The 22,097-nt window shown below is 44.3% G+C and overlaps 1 protein-coding gene across 4 annotated transcripts in view; it reads left to right on the top strand.

Moving 5' to 3' along the window:
• The window catches only part of Exd2 (exonuclease 3'-5' domain containing 2), a 44,932-nt gene extending 39,078 nt beyond the window's left edge, over positions 1-5,854 (top strand). For 3 of the 4 annotated variants that reach the window (XM_017801306.2, XM_008845946.3, XM_008845947.3), the window contains one exon: positions 4,402-5,854. In XM_017801306.2, coding sequence (XP_017656795.1) covers positions 4,402-4,618 — 217 coding nt within the window. In that variant the 3' untranslated portion in view covers positions 4,619-5,854. The remainder of the gene's footprint in view (positions 1-4,401) is intronic. The other variant, XM_017801307.2, reaches the window with a different exon arrangement.
• The last annotated feature ends 16,243 nt before the right edge of the window (positions 5,855-22,097 follow it).

Here is a 22,097-nt window from a genome sequence, read left to right as displayed (position 1 = left end):
TGTAGTTCCAGCACTTGGGAGGCAGAGGCAGGCAGATCTCTGTAAGTTCAAGGCCAGCCTGGTCTACATAGTGAGTTTCAGGCCATCTGGGGCTACAGGGAGACCCTGTTTCAAAAAGACCAAAAAATATTTATATTTGATTTCTTATTTTTATTTTATGTGTATGAGTATATTGCCTGCATGTATGTAAGTGCACTCGTGTAGTGCATTGCCTGTGAAAGTCAGAAAAGGGCGTTGGATACCCTGGAATTAGAGTTATGAATGGTTATTAGCAGTCATGTGGTGCTGGGAACTGAACCCAGGTCCTCTGCAAGAGCAGCCAATGCTCTTAACCACTGAGCTCTCTCCAGGACCTATTTATTTTGTAAAAGGAACTCAATATAATCTTTTAAAGATTTATTTTATTTAGCTGAGTGTGGTGGCACATGCCTCTAATCCTAGTACTTGGGAGGCAGAGGGAGGCAGATCTCTGTGAGTTCAAGGCCAGCCTGGTCTACATGGTGAGTTCTAGGCCAGCTGGGAGACCGTGTCTCAAAAAGACAAAAAAATAAAATAAAAATAAAATATTTGCTTTTATTTTATGTGTATTAGTGTTTTATCTGCACATATGTAAGTATACTGCATACGTGCAGTGGTCATGGAGGCCAGAAGAGAGCATTGGATCCCCTGGAACTGCGGTTATAGTGGTTGTTAGCTTCCATGTGGGTACTGGGAACTGAATCCAGGTCCTCTAGAGGAGCAGTAAGTGCTCTTAACTGCTGATCCATCTCTCCAGCACCATAAAATATAATTTAAAAGGGAGAGATTTACCAATTATGAGGTGTCTGTTGTTGACTCTATATGGTTATATACTTAGGTCCATTAATTTTCAAAATTAACTTGAGAGTTCAAATGAAATAGAAGTGGGTCTTATACATTCTTTTGTAGAGGCAAATCCTGAAGTTGGCACATAAAATGAAAATGACCCAATAATACCTTGAAATCTCTGAAGTTACCATGAAGTAGCCGTACCCACGTTTGTGACAACCTTGACCAGTGCATTCAATTTCTTGTCTCACTTGTACCCAGGTTTGGACCAACTGAACAGAATTTTGGGCAAACTACTGTCCAGTTTAATTACTTTTCTCTTTTTCCTTCCTTTTCTCTTTTTCTCCTCTTTCCTTGTGTATGTAGTTGAAGTCATATGGCATAACTCAATGTTTGTAAGCAAGTTATGGTCCTGAGGCATGAATGGGTCATGGCTGCAATGATAAGTGCTATGGGTTGCTATGCAGCTGTCAGTTTTCAGTAGAACTAGAGGTCCCTAAAATCTGATAGTGATGCTGGTTGCCTATAGTGTTTTGTTATTAAATTAAATAAAACCTTCATTTAGAGCAGCAAATATTTCTTTATTCATAAAGAAAAGTGTTTATTTTAGCTGATACTACTGATCTATCACAGATCACAGATACTACAAATATTTACGGAACAGATATTTATAGATACATTGTATCTTACAGCACTTTACATATATTGCCTTTAATTTCTTTTTTTAAAATATTGATTATTTTTATTTTATGTGTATGAGTGTATTGCCTGCATGTATGTGAGTGCACCCGTGTCATACAGTGCTGTGGAGGTCAGAAGAGGGCTTCGGATTCCCCTGGAACTGGAGTTAAGGATGGTTTGTAGCAACCATGTAGGTGCTGGGAATCAAAGCTGGGTCTTCTGCAAGAGCAGTCAGTGCTCTTAACCACTGAGCCATCTCTCTAGCCCCTTTTTTTGATCTTTTTGAGACAGGGTCTCCCCGTAGCCCCAGCTGGCCTGGAACTCTCTATGTAGACCAGGCTGGCTTTGAACTCACAGAGATTGGCCTGCCTCTGCCTCTCCAGTGCTGGGATTAAAGGCATGTACCACCATGCCTGGCCAATTTCTTTTTTTATTTATTATTTTTATTTTATGTGTATGAGTATTTTGCCTGTATGTGTGTAAGTACGTCTGTGTCAGTGTCTGCAGAGACCAGAAGAAGGTGTTGGATCCCCTGGAACCAGAGTTACAGATGGTTGTTAGCCTCCAAGTGGGTACTGCAATTCGAACCCAGGTCCTCTATAAGAACAAGTGTTCTTAACCGCTGAGCCATCTCTCTAGCCCCTTTTTAATTTCTTATAGAAACTTGATAATTTCTCATTAGTATCCACTATTATATCTTGGGTGTTTTGAGATGCCTCTCAAGTGCTTGGATTAAAGGTATATATTACCAAGGCCAGCTATTGGCTATTTTAATTAAATACTGTGAAGTTAAAGTTAAATTTGCCAGGGTCTACAGATTAGTAATACTGGCTGGGCATGGTGGCGCATGCCTCTAGTCCCAGCCCAGCACTTGGGAGGCAGAGGCAGGCAGATATCTCTGAGTTTAAGGCCAGCCTGGTCTACATAGTGAATTCAAGGACAGCTGGGGCTACAGGGAGATCCTGTCTCAAAAAGACTAAAAAAAACCAAACAAACCAGAACAGATTAGTGATACTGGCTCCTTTGACTAATTTCCCAAACTTCTTTAAATTTTTTAAAAAATGTATGTGAGAGGGGGACTAGAGAGATGGCTTAGTGGTTAAGAGCACTGACTGCTCTTGCAGAGGACCTGGGTTCGATTCCCAGCACTCACATGGGGGCTATGAACCGTCCTTATCTCCAGTTCCAGGGGAATCTGAAGCCCTCTTCAGACCTCCACGGCATTGTACAAGACGGGTGCACTCACATACATGCAGGCAATACACTCATACACATAAAATAAAAATAATAAATATTTAAAAAAAAAGAAAAGTCCAGGTGTGGTGGCGCATGCCTGTAGTCCCAGCACTTGGGAGGCAGAGGCAGGCGGATCTCTGTGAGTTCAAGGCCAGCCTGGTCTACATAGTGAGTTCCAGGACGAGGGGACCCTGCTTCAAAAAGGAAAAAAAGAAAAAAAAAAAAGAAAAGTGCATGTGCTCAGGTACACTTGGGCATCATGGCACATGTATGAAAGTCAGAGGACAGCTTCCAGGAGTTGGTTCTTTCCTTCCACTATTGGTTCCAGGGATTGAACTCAGGTTGTCAGGCTTAGGTAGCAAGTGGTCTTACCCAGTGAGCTCACTGGTCCCCAGATGAACTTCTTAGAATAGGCAAACCTTTCCCTTTAGCCCTAGACCTTCCTGACAGTAGGTCTTGCCCAATTAGAATGATACTAGATTAAGACTGAGAACAAACTGGAGACAGATCGGGAAGTTCATGAAGTAAATAATACAGTACCTGCAAACACTGGGAGAGCACAAATGTTGCTAAACTGGTAGAGGCTTGGGAGGAAGGACTGAGAACAGGGTATCGCTATAGGGAGAGCAAAGAGGCTTGGTGGCAGCATGCTTCCTTGAGAAAGGTCACCTTTACCCAATGGAGGGAAGGACAGGCACTGTTCAGTTGGGATCAGCCATCTTCAAGGCTTCTTGGTTAGTTGGGGAGTAGGCAGGGGTTCATCTTCCACTTCAACAATACTTTTGCACAGTTGAGCAGCCACAGGACCATCTCACTATGACTGAAGCACACCTCACCCCAGCATTCTTTTGTGAGAAAGAAGACACTAAAGAAATGGACCACCTTGCATTTTAACATTCAGGTTTGGCAGTGTTCTGAGAAACCGAGCCATGTGGGCCGATTTAATAGCTTCATTTTATTTTATGATTGATTGATTGATTGATTGATAGTCTTTTTGAGACACAGTCTCCCTGTAGCCCCAGCTGGCCTGGAACTTTCTATGTAGACAGGTTGGCCTTAATCTCACAAGGATCCACCTGAGTGCTGGGATTAAAGGCATGTACCACCACACCCAACTAATAGTCACCATACCCAACTAATACTGGGTGTGGCTTAGAATAATTAATAACTTACAAAGTGGTAAATTGGTCATTGAATAACCTTGGACCAACAAATACAAGACCAATATTCTTTTTTTTTGTCTTTTTGAGACAGGGTCTCTGTGTATCCCCAGCTGGCCTGGAACTCACTATGTAGACCAGGCTGGCCTCAAACTCACAAAGATCTGCCTGCCTCTGCCTCCCAAGTGTTGGGATTAAAGGCGTGCATCACCACGCCCAGCAAGACCAATATTCTTTACCCATTATCAGCCGGACAGTAGGTATGCTTACTAGGGCTGAATGTATGTGACCTTCCTGTAAGTATAGCTCAAAACCCCCAAATGCCTTCGATTGGATTTTGAGCCTTATAAGTATTAGGAAAGAAGAGATGAGGAAAGGATATTTTGAAAACATTCAAGCAGTGACTTTAGGAGTCTGGCCATTCTCATCTGCTCTTGCCCTGAGGCATTTGAAGCTGCCTGTCAGACTGTCCAGTGCTTGCTGCCCTCAGACCCTTTGTGACTTTGTGTCTTGGCAGGATATACAATGAAAGCTATGTTCCTCATGGGCTGAAGGTGGTACAGCGTCACACCGAGGGTGGGCTTCGGTCCCTCATGCAGCTGGAGAGCCGTTGGCGGCAGCACTTCCTAGACTCCATGCAGCCCAAGCACCTGCCCCAGCAGTGGTCTGTGGACCACAACCATCAGAAGCTGCTCCGCAAGTATGGAGATGACCTCCCCATCAAGCTGTCATGATCACTGCTTCCTGCAGGTCAGGACAGATGGGAAGCTGGAGTCAAGATCAAAGTTACCTCCTGTTTTAATGTCATTTATGGTCACAGCCCAGGTGACACTGCTCAGAATGCTAACCTCTGCCAATCCCCGGGTGCTTCTGATGGAGCAAGGCTGTTTTAAGTGGAGCTTATCATTTTGAATTTTAGCTGAGCAGTTAGTATTCTCTTCTCCCTCCTCTCTTCTTTTTGTGAGCAAGAGACGCTTCGGCTTTTATTTTTACTCTCCCTCTTTGCTTTTCCTGCTAAGAGGGAAAATGAAGACTTCTCCCTGATGAGGTGACTTGTCAGGTGCTCAGAAGATGTTTGTAATATGCTTCTTTCCCCTCTGTTGCATTGCTTTATCTTTCCCGAGGACTAGCCGGGGTTTCAGTCTCATCAGCTTAGAAGGGTGAAAATAATTCTTTCAGAGATTGAGAAAGTGGCCAAGGCGTCAGAGTCATATTTCCAGTTCAACCTCATGATTTTAATTTCTCTTGCTCTCTCATAATTCATCTGGTTGGGGTCCATCCCAACTGGGTTACTTGAGTTTATTTTACATACTTGAAAACGTTCCCCTTTATGCACATAGGACCAAAGCAGCAGCCTCCTGCCATGTGCTTCTCCCCTAACACTGGGGAAGTCCTGTTCTGGAAATAAGTTTTCAGCTGGGTGGGATGGACAAGCACACACACCCTTTCCCAGGAGAGCTTTGATACATTGCTCAGCTTTTCCTCAGGCCTATTGTCTGTTTATTAAGCATGTTACTTGACCAGAACTATATGATTTTCAGTTTTATCTGTTTCTGAGGATTATCTTCTCAGAATCAGTGTCTGCTTCCTTCAGGGCTCTGTTTCATTAGATTTGCAATACTGACCTCTCTTTAAGCACTTAATTCACTCCCAGAGCCATTTGGCCAGGTCACAGTGTGAGGACTTCACCCTCCCTGGAGCCTGGGACACTGAGATTAACTAACCCATTAAAGGTTTGAAAGAGTAATGTTTCATCTTTCAAAATGTTGAACTACTACTTTGAGAATGAAAGCAGTTTATTAGCAATTAGCATTTTTTTCTAAACTGTTAGGAAAACTTTCTTATTTTACAAGATCTTAAGCTTGAAAAGAATTTTATGGCCAGAATCCAACAAGAGTTCTATTTTGGAATTGTTCTCAAGTTGGTTATAATTGATCTGACATTGATAAATAAAGCTACTTCAAAGCACATGGCTTGGTGATTGTAAATGTAAAACTTTTCTTAATAACTTTACAAAATTATAAGTATTCTTGGGGGAATTGCTATTTATCCTGTGGAGTCTTTGCCTCATGGCAGTACTATGGTATGTATGCATGGATAGACCACACATTACTATATTACAAGCTATCAGGCTGGGTTTTACAGTCCACGGACACCTTCGTGTCCTGCACTCCGTTCTGCCGCTTCCTTCCCACTTGTCCTCAAACAGGCATTTCTGGGACTGAGACTAGATGTCCTTGAAAACAAATGGTCGAGCTCCTTTGAGGATTTATGTTTAATGTAGTAGATGATCACAGGATCTGTGCCTTATGGCTATGTGAAGCTCAGGACTGAAAAAGCCCTAGAGATGAATGAGAAGACAGACTCATTCTTGGTCATGCTAGTTGTCAGGCTTGCCACAAGGTGGCACTCAGAGATTTGTTTTTATATCCATTCTTGAGCAGTAAGCCACTTTTATACATGGTTATTGAATATAACATATGACCTTTATTTCAAAATAGGCACAGCGGATTTTGAGTCACTTTCATGGCTTCACAAGAAAACCTTTTCCTCTGAAACAAGAGAGGCAGGTTCTCCCAGTCCTGATCTGCATGCAAAGGTGTGAGATGTACTGTCACTTCAGTGAAGGGTACTGGTTGCTGTGAGAAGAAGTCCACTGGGACTTCCTGCAAGGTCCAGTGAAAGAACCGCAGCAGATAGAGAAGAAAGCTAGCCTGTGTCACACAGGATACCTGACCCTTTTTAGAAGAGTATTACCATGTAGATTTGAATCTGTATTCTCAGTCTGCCTTGAAATTTAGAGCCTTTCCCTAAGGCTGACAGTTTCCATCTTGAATGAGAAATTTTAGGGTAAATATTTTAAAATCTAAATCTGTTTTTCTGATATAAAATATATGAAGCAGGGTGTAGGTGGCACTTGTCTGAAATTTCAGCACTCAGAAAGCTACAGCAAGAGGATGGTGAGTTCAAGCCTAGTCTGGATTACACAGTGAGATACTGTCTCAAAAAAATTTTTTTTAATTTAAAAATTGATGCCAGGCATAGTGGTACATGCCTTTAATCCCAGCACACCGAAGCAGAGGCAGGAAATCTTTCTGAGTTCAAGGCCAGCCTGGTCTAGATAATGAGTTCCACGCTAGCTGGGGCTACAGGGAGACCCTGTCTCAAAAAGAACCAAAAATAAATAAATACATAAATAAATTTTAAAAACAGTACATTGCCAGGTGTGGCAGCACACACCTTTAATTCCAGAACTCTAGAGGCAGAAACATGTGGATCTCTCTGAGTCTGAGGCTAGTTTGTTCTATTAGGGAATTCCAGGTCAGCCAGGGTTACATAGCGAGATTCTGTCTCAAAAAAATAGTAAAATAAAATAAAAAATAAAAGTAGTACATGTTCATTAGGGAAAAGTCTAAAAGAATAGGACTAGAGATAGGACTTAGTGGTTAAGAGTCTTCCTGCTCTTTGCAGAGTTCAGTCCTCATCACCCATGTCAGGTGGCTCACAACTGTTACTCCAAGTCCAGGGGATTGGGCTCCCACTTCTAGCCTCCACAGACACACACAAGCACACTACCCCCCCCACACACACATTAAAATAAAATTTGGAAAAAGAATAAAAATCATCCATCTTCCTTCTATCTAAAACAGAGCTAAACTTTGCTGATATGTTTAAGAATTTCCTATCCATATTAAAAATAGGTATAATATATTTAAACAAAACTGAGTATCGTGTGTGTGTGTGTGTGTCTGAGAGAGAGAGAGAGAGAGAGTTTAAGCCCAGCCTGGATAACATGAGACCCTATCTCAGAACAAAACAAAAATAAACATAATAAAACCAATAAAAATAAATAATAAAAAAATAAAATATATTTTTTTCTCTTAAAATAAAGGTTATAGGGACTGGAGAGATGGCTCAGTGGTTAAGAGCACTGACTGCTCTTGCAGAGGACCCAGTACCCACATGGCACCTAACAATCATCTGTAATTCCAGTTCCAGAGGATCTGAGACCCTCTTCTGTCCTCTTCGGGCATTGTACGATACAGATGCACTTACATGGAGACATAACACTCATACACATAAAAGTAAATAAATAATTTAAAAAATAAAGGTTATAGAAAGATTTTTTTAAAAAAACAGGACAGTATTTAATAAGTTATCATCCTGAAGTAAATGAAGCACACATTTGGGATTTGTTGCTACTTAGAAGTGCAGTTATATGTTACTTATTCTTACCCATGTCACAGATAGATCAGATGACAGAACATGTTTTGTTGAAATAAAGCCATTTTAATCCCTTGTTCTCAACTCTTAGAAACCCAGCAGGCAGCAAGCACTTTAGTTTAGCTTCTTACTTGCCCTTTTGATGGGCCCCCAACATTTGATTGCAAGTTAAATTCCTAGGTTATCTTGCCTCTTGAAATCTTCATTAATTTATCTTTTCTTCTATTTTTTTCTTCATTAGGTCTCATCTTTAGATATTAAAAATATTTTTACATTTATTTTTGGGCTTTTTATTTTCTTTTGTTTGTTTGTTTGTTTGTTTGAGACATGGTCTCTCTATAGCTGTAGTTGGCCTGGAATCCGCCTGCCTCTGCCTCCTGAGTGCTGGGATTAAAGGCGTGCACCACCACGCCCGGCCGTTATTATTATTTATTATTTTTAAATAATATTATTCTCATTTCATGTGTATGAGTGTATTGGCTACATGTATGTGAGTGCACCTGTGTCGTGCAGTGCTGTGGAGGTCAGAAGAGGGCTTTGAATTCCCCTGGAACTGGAGCTAAGGACGGTTCATAGCTGCCATGTGGGTACTGGTAATCAAACCTGGGTCCTCTGCAAGAGCAGTCAGTGCTCTTAACCGCTGAGCCATCTCTCCAGTCCCGCCTGACTTTTTTTTTTTTAACATTTATTTGTTCGTGTACAGGATGTGTATGTATGTGGTTGCGTATGGGCCAGAATGAATGTGTGGAAGTCAGTGCACAACTTGTGAGAGTCAGTTCTCTCCTTCTACCATGTGGGTTCTGAGGATCAAACTCAGGTCATCAGGCTTGGTGGTAAAAGCCTTTACCTGCTGAGTCATCTCACTGGTCCAGGCATCATTTTTGTTTTTTTCCAGGTCTTTTTGAGACAGGGTCTCCCTGTAGCACTAGCTGTCCTGGAACTCACTATGTAGACCAGGCTGGCCTTGATCTCACAGAGATCCACCTGCCTCTGCCTCCTGAGTGCTGGGATTAAAGGCATGCACCACCACACCCAGCTGTTAGGCATCATTTTTTAAGGTAATAGAAATGGAGACAGTTTATTAAGAAGGGGAAGTACTCCTGAGCATGGGAGCAGGCAGGTGAGCTGTGGAGGCATATGCCAAAAAGCCTCATTTGTTTTCCTAAAGGAAATTTTGTTTATTATTATTTTATTATTATTATTGTCTTTTTTGAGACAGGGTCTTCCTGTAGCTCCAGCTGTCCTGGAACTCACTATGTAGACCAGGCTGACCTTGAACTCACAGAGATCTGCCTGCCTCTGCCTCCCAAGTGCTGGGATTAAAGGTATGCACCACCACGCCCGGCTTGTTAGTTTATTATTATAGTACTAATTGTGATACATTATTATTTGTGGTCTAGTTAAGATGCATCCCCTCCCCATCAAAGTCCCCAGAATCAATTTTTCTTGGAAGAAAAGCAGGTATAAAAATAATTCTTGTTGCCGGCGTGATGGCACACACCTTTATTCCCAGCACTCGGGAGGCAGAGGCAGGTGAATCTCTGTGAGTTCGAGGCCAGCCTGGTCTACATAGTGAGTTCCAGGCCAGCTGGGGCTACAGGGAAACCCTGTCTCAAAAAGACAAAAAAAAAAAAAAAAAAATTCTTGCTGGGAGTGGTAACGCCCTACATGTGACTAGCTCATAGGGAGCCTGGAGGAATCTTTGGCTCTGGATGTTGTATAACCCTGGCTTGTCAGTATCTTCATCCTGCTCACCTTTGCCTTTACTTGGTGATCAACTAGACAGGCATGTGCAAAAGGTAAAGTCTGCATTATCAGCTACATACAGACTTTCCCCTGCATGTCACTTCCTATGGCCTGGCAGGAAATGCATTTCCTAATCCATATTTGTGCATAGTTTCCCAAAGAATATGTTGGTTTTTCCTTGTGTAACACAGATTTGTACCAATATGTTCAACTTGGAGCTCTTTTTCACAATCATCTAGAAATAAACACAACCCACAAGTTTCTACCAAAATGGAGTCTTTTGCTGTCCTAGAAAAAGTGACCAGCTAGCCAAAATGAAGGCTGGAGTACACTGTGCTGCCCTCTCCTAGATGTCTTCTAATATATTTAAACTTTGGACATGTTTTATTTTACCCCATAGAGCCAGAGCCAATGAAAGCCTCAGTCTGGCTTAGTTTCTCAAGTCAAGATAGCAGTATTTGGCCTAGAGGTCTGCTAAGCCTGAGCTCCAGCACATATGGCTTCCTCTGAGCTCTTGGGCACAATGAGCAGGAAGAAAGTTGGCTTGGTAAAAGAACAGAAGATGGAAGATGACTTGGGGTTACATTTTCTTTCTAAAATGTTACACAAGTGCAGAGCAGTTGGCTGCCATCCTCCTCTCAAACCATCAGCAGAGCTTGACCTTGGCCAAGATTTTGCCTCATCCCCTCGGCATTTCAGCATGGAGTTGCGTTTCAGCCATGGAATGCTTAACTAAAAGCACATGCTGTAGCAGTGGGTTCCAAAGAGCAAGTTTTTGCAAAAAGCCAGCATAGCATTGTTTTCTTAAAACAGCAGCCTTTTCTGAACCACCAGCCCAGAAATCCTCAAATTGGTAACTGGCTTATTTGTACACAGGGCTGGGGTTTGTTAACAGTACTTTAGTGAAGTGTGGTATGGCTAGCATACAGCAGACACATGTATCTGAAGAGTGCAGCTGGATGAATTTTGACAGACTTACACACCCATATAACTGCCAGGGGCTGGAGTTTAAGCCTGGTATGGTGTATGTCTATAATCGCAGGATTTGGGAGGCTAAGGCAGGAGGGTCCCTGCAAATTTGGGGCCCTCCCAGTCTACCAAGTGAACTCCAGGCCAGCTAGGGTCACATAGCAAGACCCCTTCTCAAAAGAACAACAGCAGCAAAGCTATGGTTTGAACACACATAGATCTGCCTGCTTCTGCTTCCCAAGTGCTGGGATTAAAGGCATGTGCCACCACAACAAGCTTGTACAGTAAGCTTTCAGCATATAAATACTGTGTAGCCTTATCAGGTGTTACTTACACCACTCACTGGTCTGACTGGTTATCTTCTCCCAAACCCCTCAGGAGGAGAGGAAACAGTTTGCAATGGAGGACATCTACCTCCTAACCTTTTGTACTTCATCTGTGGCAGGTGACTTGGGGTCACATCTTCAAATTCACACTTCCAAAAGACTCACAGTCCAGAGAAAGGAGTAGCACCCTGGGTATCTTCCTACTCAAGACCCATTTGGTTCCTCTGGGGCCGTTTCCTTCTTGCTGTCCTTTTACACTCCTTTTGCATGTAGCCACCCAGGATCTCTTGATCATCATTAAGAATATTCCCATTGGACAGCAGCTCCTTAAAACAGTTGTCACATTTGAACAGCATGTTTTCTGGAAAGCTTGAAGACAGAATGAAGAAAGTGTTTGAGGCTTTGAGACTCTGTTTAATATACTAGCAGTTTAGTGACCTAATGGCTTGGGGTAGCAGCGGGGGTCAGGGGAGGAAGGGTCACTGGAGATAGGGGGTGGAATCTTTCCACTCAGCCTGTGATCTGTGCAGGGTCCTAAAGCTGGACTGGTTCCCTGAGCCTTTGGCTCCAGACTTTCCTGGGCAGGGAAATGGAATGAGGCAACATGCCTGGTGTGTTTTAAATAGACTCTACTTGCTGTAGCCAATAAGCTCAACAGCTTGAAAGGTGAGTGACCCATCAAGAGATTTATCTTGTACCAGCGCTCTTGCCTTCAGTACCTTGAATGCTGGCTACCCCAAAAGCCTCTCCTGCCCTCTCTGACCTGACTTACTGATGTTAACCAGCCTCTCTGGATGGCTTCTCAGGCTGGTCTGGCTTTAGTATTTCTTACGCTTTTATTGGTTTTCACTCTTTGTCTTTCCCTGAAGCTGTTTTTCCCATGCTCTCTGTTTCATCTCACAGTCGGCTGCTCTGACACATATTCCTCTCCATCTCCCGCTGCTTGTCTGACTGTCATGGCTTTTTATCCTCTTGCCCCCACTTTCTCATAGCCTCCTGGGAGACAATCCAGGCCCTCTGGGACTTGTGTAGAGTTGGTAAGGGAGGAGAGTCCACCAACTGCAGTCACGGGCACTGGGACCAGCAGTCCAAGATCTTTGTCAGTGTTCCAGCACCTCCAGGATACCCCAGATTGAGCATGTATACCAGACCATGTTCAGAAGGCCACTGACAAGACCTAGGAGTAACTGTGCAGTTACCTACTTTAAACAGTCTCAGTTGTGGGCCAGTGACAGCTTCAGACTGGAAAATAGAGTTCAGTGATGGCAGTGTTTCTTGCTGTGTGGCAATGCAATAGGTAAGCCAAAGGAAAGGAATCAAAGAAATCAGCATAGGGCAGAGGAAAGTAAAGGGCACAGAAGTGATAGCCAGTGCCAAGGTTATATTCAGAAAAGGAGACAGAAGAGGAAGGCTGGGTGAAGGCTCAAGGCCATTTGGAAAGCTGCTGGGGAGCTGGCATTAGAGGGAAAAAAGTCAGAAGCAGGACCTGCCTGAGATGCAGCATCCAGCTCTGCCAAGTAGAGGCAAGCAGGAAGAAAGAGATCCTTTGTGACTCTTCCTCCTTACTCATCTAGGTCCTTTTATCCCTTTTTCTTTTGTACTTCTGTCTTCACGTTACATCAGCAGAAAGCAAGCCCCCCAAAATGGCAATTTTTTCTTTGTGAGGGCTGGAGAATTTAAGGTTGGATGCATTCTCCCTTCACTGTTTCTCTGGTCCGTTGGTCCAGCTGTTTACTGTAGCTAGGAGAGGCAGCCCCTTGCTGGAACACCCTCAGCAGAGACCTATGCAGTTTGACAGCCCAATGAAGTACCTGGTGCCAGGGAGCCAGTAGCGGTGTATACCCATAGCACTTTTCCAGTCCAACCCAGCTGGGGAGTAGGGTGGCTCCAGGAGGACTCCAGCTCCCTTACTAGGCTCCCCTCCCCTAGGAGAACTGAGCTTTGCAGAGGCATGTGGTGGAAGAGAAGGGAAACTTAATTCTTGCTTAATTGTTTTAGGGGCTGGAGAAATGATGGCTCAGAGATTAAGAGCACTGGTCACTCTTGCAGAGGACCTGGGTTCTGTTCCCAGCACCCACATGGTAGCTAACAGCCATCCTTAGCTTTAGTTCAAGAGATCTGATGCCTTCTTCTGGCCTTCATAGCCATTGTGTACAGAGGTGCACTTATATACATGCAGGCAAAACACTCATACACATAAAATAAGAACTGTATTTTATTTTTTAAAGAATATTTTATTTATTATTTCTTTTTATGTGTATGAGTGTATTGCCTACATGTATGTAAGTGCACCCGTGTCATGCAGTGCCCATGGAGGTCAGAAGAGGGCATCAGGTCCCTTGGAACTGGAGTTACGGACAGTAATTAGCTGCCATGTGGGTGCTGGGAACTGAACCTGGGTATTCTGCAAGAGTAGCCAGTGTTCTTAACCACTGATCCATCTCTCCAGCCCCAAGAATCAATTTTTTGTTTTTTGAGACAGGGTCTCCCTGTAGCCCCAGCTGGCCTGGAACTTGCTCTGTAGACCAGGCTGGCCTTGAACTCACAGAGATCCGCCTGCCCCTGCCTCCCGAGTGCTGGGATTAAAGGTGTGCCACCACACCCAGCAAGAATCACTTTTTAAAAATTAAAAATTATTTTAGGTAAAGAGATAATGGAAAGAAAGAAAAAGAAGGAAAGAAGGAAAATTCAAAAGGCACAAAAAGATACACACTGAAAGCCTTGCTCTCACTCCTGTTCCCAGGTGCTCTCCTCAGAGCCATTCCTGGTTACACTAATTTTTCTTAATTTTTTAATTAAAAAAGTATGTGAATGTGTGTGTGCATATGCCACATGTATGTGGATGCCTGCAGAGGCCAGAAGAAGGTGTCAAGATGCACTGGAGCTAGAGTTAACAGGTAGTTGTGAGCTGCTTGACATGGATGCTAGGAACTGAATTCAGGTCCTCTGGAAGAATAGCAAGTACTCTTAACCATTGAGTCATATCTCTAGCCCAACTTACCTATTTCTTGTATAAATTCTTCCAGTTTTCTTTTTTAGAGCTGATGTAATCTGAAAATTACAAGTTTTTTTTCATTTTTCCTCTTTTCACGTGTGTATGGTATGCATGTTCACATGTGTGGAGAGCACATGTATATGTGCACATGTTTGAGGCAAGATCTCTTTATCAAACCCAGAGTTCAGTTTGGCTAGCTTTGCTAGTCAGCTTGCTCTGAAGCTTGAGCCAAAGATCCGGTCTCTGCCTTCTGGGGCTGGAATTACAGGCCAGCCACCATTCCTGCCTGGCATTTATGTGGGTTCTGAGGCTCTGAACTCTAGTCCTCTTGATTGTACAGCAAACATTTGAACCACTGAGCCATCTTCCCAGCCCAGGTTTCAGATTCTTGATCAAGTAAAACATTTAAAATCATATACATATACATGGGTACATGTAGGGTGTTATAGGAAATCAAATGACAGTGAAGAAAATTGTGTTCCCACTTATTGCTAATAAGTCTTGCTGGGGAAAGAAATGGTTTAAAATATTAAAATAAGTAAATAGAACACTAAAATGCTAGTCCTAGAAAGGACATTCTAAGTGCTTTTGTAACAAAGTACTACTTTATTATTTTTTTTCAGACAGGGTCTTATTATATAGCCCCAGATAGCTTCAGAGTCACAGCATTCCTCCTGCCTCAGCTTCTCAAATGTTGGGATTACAAGCATGCATCAACACCCCCAACCAAAGTCCTATATTATATACAAGAGGCCCAGATAAGTGACTTCTGCAGGGTCACCAGGTTGGGTGATAGTATGTGTCCCAACTTCGAATCACCACAGCTCCTTCTAATTTTAGGTTGTAGCCTTTGTAAAGCCATGTGATTTAGAGACAGAAGGAAAAACAAAATGATCGGATACTGATACAGAAATTTTCTCCTGTGGACAATTAGTGTCCACTAGCAATAAATTATTTCAGGAAAGAAATCAGTACTTTAAGGAAAACCATGAAGTCCAGTTCCAGTTGAAAAGCAGTCTGTACACATACCTCCATACACACACATCTATACACAAAGGCATTTGGAGGGGACAGAAATGAAAGACACAGTCTGCTGAGACTATTGTCTTTCTCTCCTGGATTCCAGGCTGAGATCTGGGGCCAGGCAGAGGCACAGTGCCCCCCTCTGCTGAAGACTGTAGCCCTAAGACCTGCTGGCAGGAAGCAGAGGCAGGTATGAGTCTGGATGAGGAGGTCAACTTGTGAATAGACACCAGGCAGGGATGTCAGAGAGGAGAGGGTGTGAGTGGAGGTGCCTGACTGTATTACCTCAGCTCCATGAGTGCTGACAGCCTGGTCATTTACCACCATCTACCCAGGGGAAACAGCCCAAGATTTATATGCTGATAAAATGGCAGGATGCTTTTAAAAAATTCCTTCTGCTCTAGCACCAGCTCCAGATACTGTGAACAATTTCAGTGTCCAAGCCAGATTGATGAGCCTTTTGATGACTTCAGAGGTGGCTTCAGTGAGAGAGGACATGTACAACTGTAAACACTAGCTATAAAACCCTCAATTGCTCTGAAATGGTAAATTTCCAGGCATTGTGGATCTGGTGTTTACATGCCTCCTGCATTAACAGCATTTTCTTCCTGTTCAATTATTTTGACTGGTAAGGGGACTAGAAATTACACTTCAGAATACATTGTTGGATCTTCTCACCTGGGCTGAGAGCTTCAAAATATATACAAACCCCAGAACATTCTCTTAATACCCACTTCTCAGTTTCACAAGAGAGAGAGAGAGAGAGAGAGAGAGAGAGAGAGAGAGAGAGAGGTAACAATTACAGGTTGGACTGAAAGAATGTAGGACCAGCATGGGCCTCTTCAACTTGAATTCTAGTCTCACTACCTCCTCTCTTTGATACTAAGTCAGAGTTTAGAAGTCCTAGGGCTAGGGGCCCATCCTCATGCACCAGCAATGAGAGCCTTGGTAAAGAAATGAGTATTCCTGTGTCCAGGGACTTGAAACAGGACATCTGGCAGAGCCAGGGAAAAATGACAGTTCTCTGTCCTTACCCTGGAATTTCTGATGTGCATGGCCTCTCCCTCATGTTTACGTGCTGGCTACGTGATAGGCACCCTATGCTGAAATTGCTTCTGTGCTTCTGATTTTTCATCTCTACTTGACTGATCCATCCATTCTTCCTGAGCTCCAGACAACCACAGAGAACACAAGTTCAATTGAAAATACCTCCTAGGTTACTCTTCCTGGATTCTTCATTTCAGTTAATGGTTCCTTTACACCAAAGCACTTCTTTGCTAGGCAGGCAATTTATGTTATTTTCAAATTCTTTCTCTTACCCCCCAGCCCATCACCAAATCCTTTGAATCTACACTCTTTGTCTCCTGCCACTGCTTTTACTGATTCACTCATTCATTCACTCAGCCCAGATATTTAGTCTGTGCTATCAGCATATATTTAGTATGGCTATCAAGATGTTCAGCACTGTCCTAGAAGCTCATAGTACACTAAAGAAGGCTACCAGGCCCTGCTTGAGGTTGCCTGGCATCCTGGTGGGCCATGTGGTCTCCTTTGAGGAATTTCATCACTCAGCCCTAGAGGCTATAGAGGCAGAGGAGGAGGTAGTAGAATTAGGAAGGTTAAGGGCTTGAGAAAGGCTCTGTCTCTGGGACCAATTCTGCTGACTATTGGCTTCTTTTGTGCATCTCCCTTTTAAAAATGAATTCCTTACAGTTAATAAAGAACACTTGACACATTTCTATTTAGTTTAAAGCCTCTGCAGTCCTATTATTCTCCATGCAACAGCTGGGCCATTTCACAATCAGTTTGTTCCAGCAGTTGTCCATCAGAACAGAGATTATTACTTCTCTAACTTAAGATGAGACCCTAAAAGATTTTCTTAGGCCCCTTATCCTGGAGCAGTGAAATTTGTCCACTATGGTTAGAGGAGGGAGGCAGCTGCTCTGAAAGAAGCAGTTAGGGGATGGGACTCATTACCCTGGCCGTCCATGACCCTATGATGAGTTGCCTTCTTTCTCTGGGCTCTAGTCTTGCATTCATTCCTCAAGTGCCTGACTCAGAGAGGTGCATATATCAGAGGTCTTTTTTGCTCCTCCATCGAGCAATTTAATGACCATGTATTGTGTGCCATTCCTATAAGCATGATTATAAGACCTGGATGGAGCAAGTGGTGATGAGCAGCACATACAATTCTATGAGGACCTGCAAGATGGTTCAGTGGGTAAAGCACTTGCTGCCAAGCCTGGCAATATAAGTTCGATTCTTGGAACCTACATGATGGAAAGAGAGAGAACCAACTCATGAAAGTTGTTTTCTGACTTCCACATGTACACCATGGCATGCATACACCCACAGGTACATAACACATTAAATAAATGTAAAAAAGAAAATAAGAATAAACAAAGAATAAAAATAATCTTTGCGTGACCAGGGAGATGGCTCAGCTGGTTAAAGCACTTGCTGTGTAAGCCTGATGATTGAAGTTCAAGGCCCAGAACCCATGTAAAAAAGTGGTATGTGGAGGTACGTCTGTAATCCCAGCACTTCTACAATGAGATGGGAAGCAGAGACAGGAGATTTGCCTGGAAGCTTGGGAGCCAGACAGCCTGAAACATGCAGCACGACAGAGGCAGAAGCAGAGACCCTCAAACAAGTTGGAAGGAGAGAACGGACTTTCAGAAAGTTATCTCCGACCTCCACATGTATACCTGGCACATGTGTGCCCCCCATACATTTTTTTAAAGACCGTCTGTGAGGGCTGGGAGAATAGCTCAGTGGTGTAGCACATGGTTAGTACACAAGTCCCTGGGTTTGATCCTCAGGATTGGAACTTCAGGATTGGGGAGAAAAAAACACACACACACACACACACACACACACACACACACACACACACAAACACACTGCCCTCATGGAGTTAATGCTCCATTGGTGGAAACTATTAAAAGCCATTCTGCTGGACAAACAGGAGGAAGAGGATTGATAAGACTTTGGAAAATCCTTTCAAAGAACCAGCTCCTCCCTTCCATTGAAAATGGTTTCCAGAAGCTCAATTTATAAATACCTTTTCCTTAGAGACAATTAGTACATTGAGTGTGGCCAGCAGGCAAATGTTCCACTGGATGGCTGGTGACCTTTGCAGGCATCAGCATCGTCATTGGTAAGTGGGGATGATGAAGACTCAAGGGGTGAGATTCAGAGATCTTGTATCAGCAATGCATTATCCATTCACTTATGTTCTGTTTGCTATTCTACCCTTCTTTCCTGCTTAGAGCAGACACAGGTGGGGTGGGAGGCCTTCAAACCAGGTTCTCTCATCTACCTTCTGGGCCCCTGATGGCTGTGGCAGACATGGGAAGGAGGCAGGTCTGGGTCTCAAGGGTAATGACCATAGAGAGGCTGGGACCCTGCTCTGTGCCTCTCCCTCCAGCCAGTTCGGCAGAGCCTTCGGAAGAGGTAGCCACCCAACTGGAGGCAGGATCCTCTCTCTTCATTGGACATTAGGTGTTGCTGGAGAAGTCTGCCCTGGATCTATTCTTGGCAGCAGTCTCTTGCATGTGCCCTGAGCAGGCCTTGGGGAGTCCCTTCTCAGCCCTGATAGCCACAACATGCCTGTAGGGGTGAGCCCCCAGAGCCCGGGGATGGATACCACTTACTGGATTTCCATTTTGCCCAACAATGCTGCAAAGAAGGGCAGTCAACACCCTCCAAGTACAGTTGAGGAAACTGAGGTTAAGAATTGACCCAAATCACTCTCCCAATAAGGGATACAATAAGCATTTGAATTTAGCAGTCCTGCCCCCCCCAGTGGCAAGGGCTTACACTGAACTGGACACCCTTTTCTTATTTTTGTTTTATGTGTATGAGTGTATTGCTTGCATGTAGGTAAGTGCACCCATGTCATGCAATGCCTGTGGAGGACAGAAGAGTTGTTAGCTGCCATGTGGGTTCTGGGATTCGAACCCGGGTCTTCGGCAAGAACAGTGTTCTTAACAACTGAGCCATCTCTCCAGCCCCTGGACACCCTTTTAACCCCTCTGTGTCTAGTCCTCAGTCCCCACCTCGTATGTACAGGGGTAGAGAGTTCTGGGGCCTCTGTGAAAGCCAGGGCAGGTGACATTTGCCTAGCTCATTGAAGTACTGGCTTTGGCAGCTTTAGAAGAGAGGTGAATTGTGTCTGAGAGAAATGCCAAATGGCAGAAGATGCCCAAGGAACTAGAACTTGGAAATGGCTCTGCAGGTGGGACATGGGAGCCCATCTCACCATATCCCTCCTTTTACCCAGGAGAAAGGCTCACGTTGGAAGTGAGGTTTCTGCACAGAGAGTCCTGCACTGGTACCCAGGTGCTGGCATGTGCCAGCCTCCTGTAGGCTGAGTGCCCGTAGCTGCCAGTGGGATGATGATCTAAACTCAGCCCAGGGTGTAGGAACTCTTCAGAGTACATATAGAGGGCTGACGCAGTGGTAGCCCTCAACAACCTGTGGCCATAAGATTATTCTTAGTGTTTTCAGAGTTCAGTGATTGTTAGGAATCAGCAAGTCTCTGAGGGGTGGCTTTAATTCTGTGCTTCTGCTGGGGTCTACTCCTAGCACCAGCAAGGAGTTACTGAACTCTATCTCAGGGAGGCCTGGGTGCAGTGGGCATTCAGGATTTGAACCTGAGAGGAAGACAAGGAGCTGTATCTGAGGTGGCAGCTCCTAGTCCCCTGCCCTGCGAGAATGCCTGTGGCTTGAGGGGACATTAGTCAACCTCTATGTCAAGTTTCTGTCAAATGAGATCCTTACTTCCACACCCAGGGAGGTGCCCATTTGAGGGAGGACTGGTTGCATTAGAGAGGCTAGGTTTCTCTGGCTGGAAGTAGTGGCAGCGGTGGTAGCAATGGTGGTCGTAGTGGTGGTGGCAGAGGGAGAGTCTTCTCTTAGGGATAAAGTAGGCATTGATGATTTGGTCCCTTGAGCCCTGAGGAATAAGTGTTAGTAAGACTAATAGAAACGCTGCCAAATTTTAGTTCCTCCTCCTTCTTCACAAAACTTCCTTCTAGGGCCACCGAAACCTCATTATCCTGATGTCAGCCTGGCCTGGTCCAACTCCTGCTCCTATATCTAGAGATGAGTTTAAAGCCTCTCACCAGGAGCTGAGAAGGTGTCTCTGGATCCTATACCATTTCACCAGATTTTCTCAAAATCAAAAGCAACTAAGTATGCAAATAAACCCTGGCTCCTACACAGTCTAACACCCCCCACCCCCAGACACCCCCAGCCCCTACAAAAGAGTCCCAGGAGAACAAGACTGCAAGGCTGGTTTGCTGCTCCAGGACTGGTGGTATGTTTGCTACCATGCCTCTGTTGTGTGTGACTGCCACAGGGTCATGCCTGCTACTTTTATACCTGTTGTGAGATCTCTTTGGTACACGATCTTTTCTTAGGGTCACATTGCTAGCTGAGGCATTTTGGGGCTTGCTTTTTTTTTTTTTTGAGACAAGGTCTCATAGCTCAGGCTGACCTCAAACTCACTATATAGTCAAGGCTAGTCTCAATCTCTTCTGTGTAGGCCTGGCTGGCCTGGACCTTGCTTTGTAGACAGGCCTTGAGATCTGCCTGTCTCTGCCTCCTAAGTGTTGAGATTAAGGCTTGCACTAGCACAGCTGGCAGACTCAAACTTTTTTTTTTTTTTTTAATGTGTATGAGTGTTTAAGTGCACCTGTGTTGTGCAGTGCTCACGGAGGTCAGAAGAGGGTGTCAGATCCCCTGTAACTGGAGTTACAGATGGTGGTTGTTAGCCCCCATGAGGGCACTGGGAATCCAACCCGGTCCTCTGCAAGAGCAGTCTTAACCTCTGAGCCATTTCTCTAGCCCCAGTGTCAAACTCTGATCTCATTTGTACCTCTCAAGTGCTGGGATTACAGGCATGCTACACCATTGTGTGCCCCTATGTTTTTTGTTTTGTTTTTTAAAGGTAAAAACAATGGGTTTTCTTCACTTCAGTAGAAATGTATTGAGCATTTATTATGGTCAGTGCTAAGTGATGGAGAAACAGAGAAACACCACCTTATTCAGTTCTCTGCCTCAAGGTGATTACAATGCTGATGTGGGAGGCAGGACATGATACTCTGATGTCACCATTTGCCTGATGTCCTAGATAGCTTCCTTTGCAAGATTGACCCCTTGGAATTTCAGAAGAGTCAAGATTTCCAGAACCATCCAAGAAAAAACCCTACTACCAGCCGCCCCCCCCCCAACTCTGCCCTTGGCATTCAAGGCCCTCCAGAATCCAGACTTGCCCAGCCTGGCCAATCTCAACTCCCACTAAGTACTTCCCAGCATCCAACACTCTTCTCTTACCACACCAAGTACTTGCAATCCTCAGGACCTTGGCTGCCCCTGGCCTCCCCTTTCTGTTCCCTGTCTTTTTAGGACCCCACCCCCACCCCCCACCCCTGCCCCAGAGTTGTCCACCTTCTCTGAGAAGCCTTTTCAAAGGCCACCTTTCAATAATTTATTTTTTCTTCCTACTTCCATATTTCACAGCTATTCAGTGGGTGAAGGTCTTCTGGCCCTAAGTCCTAGCCACCTCCCCCAACCCCCTTGCTTGGAGCCCGAATTGTTCACACCTGCTTCTCATCTCTCACCATCTCCAGGACCTGGCAGAATCAGAATCTCAATGATGTCTTGTATCCTGTCTCTCACCACCTTATTTTGCACTTTGTGAAAAGTGTCAGATGGTTTGTAGATAAGGCTCTACTCACTGAGGAGGCTGATTGGCCTGGCCTCTGTGGCCTCCCTACATTCTGATGGAATGGTGATGCCTCTGGGTTGTCTAGGGGACCTTAGGGCTGGGGCGGAAGGGAGCTACAAGAATGCTAGGAGCTCCGGGCTAGTTAAAAACGCTGAGTGGTTGTATCCCCGTTCTTGCATTGGTTGTGAGAAAAC

Source organism: Nannospalax galili, unplaced genomic scaffold (assembly GCF_000622305.1).
Source record: "Nannospalax galili isolate Female #2095 unplaced genomic scaffold, S.galili_v1.0 scaffold42, whole genome shotgun sequence".
NCBI lineage: Eukaryota > Metazoa > Chordata > Mammalia > Rodentia > Spalacidae > Nannospalax > Nannospalax galili.
This window is presented reverse-complemented; position numbering and strand designations above follow the sequence as displayed.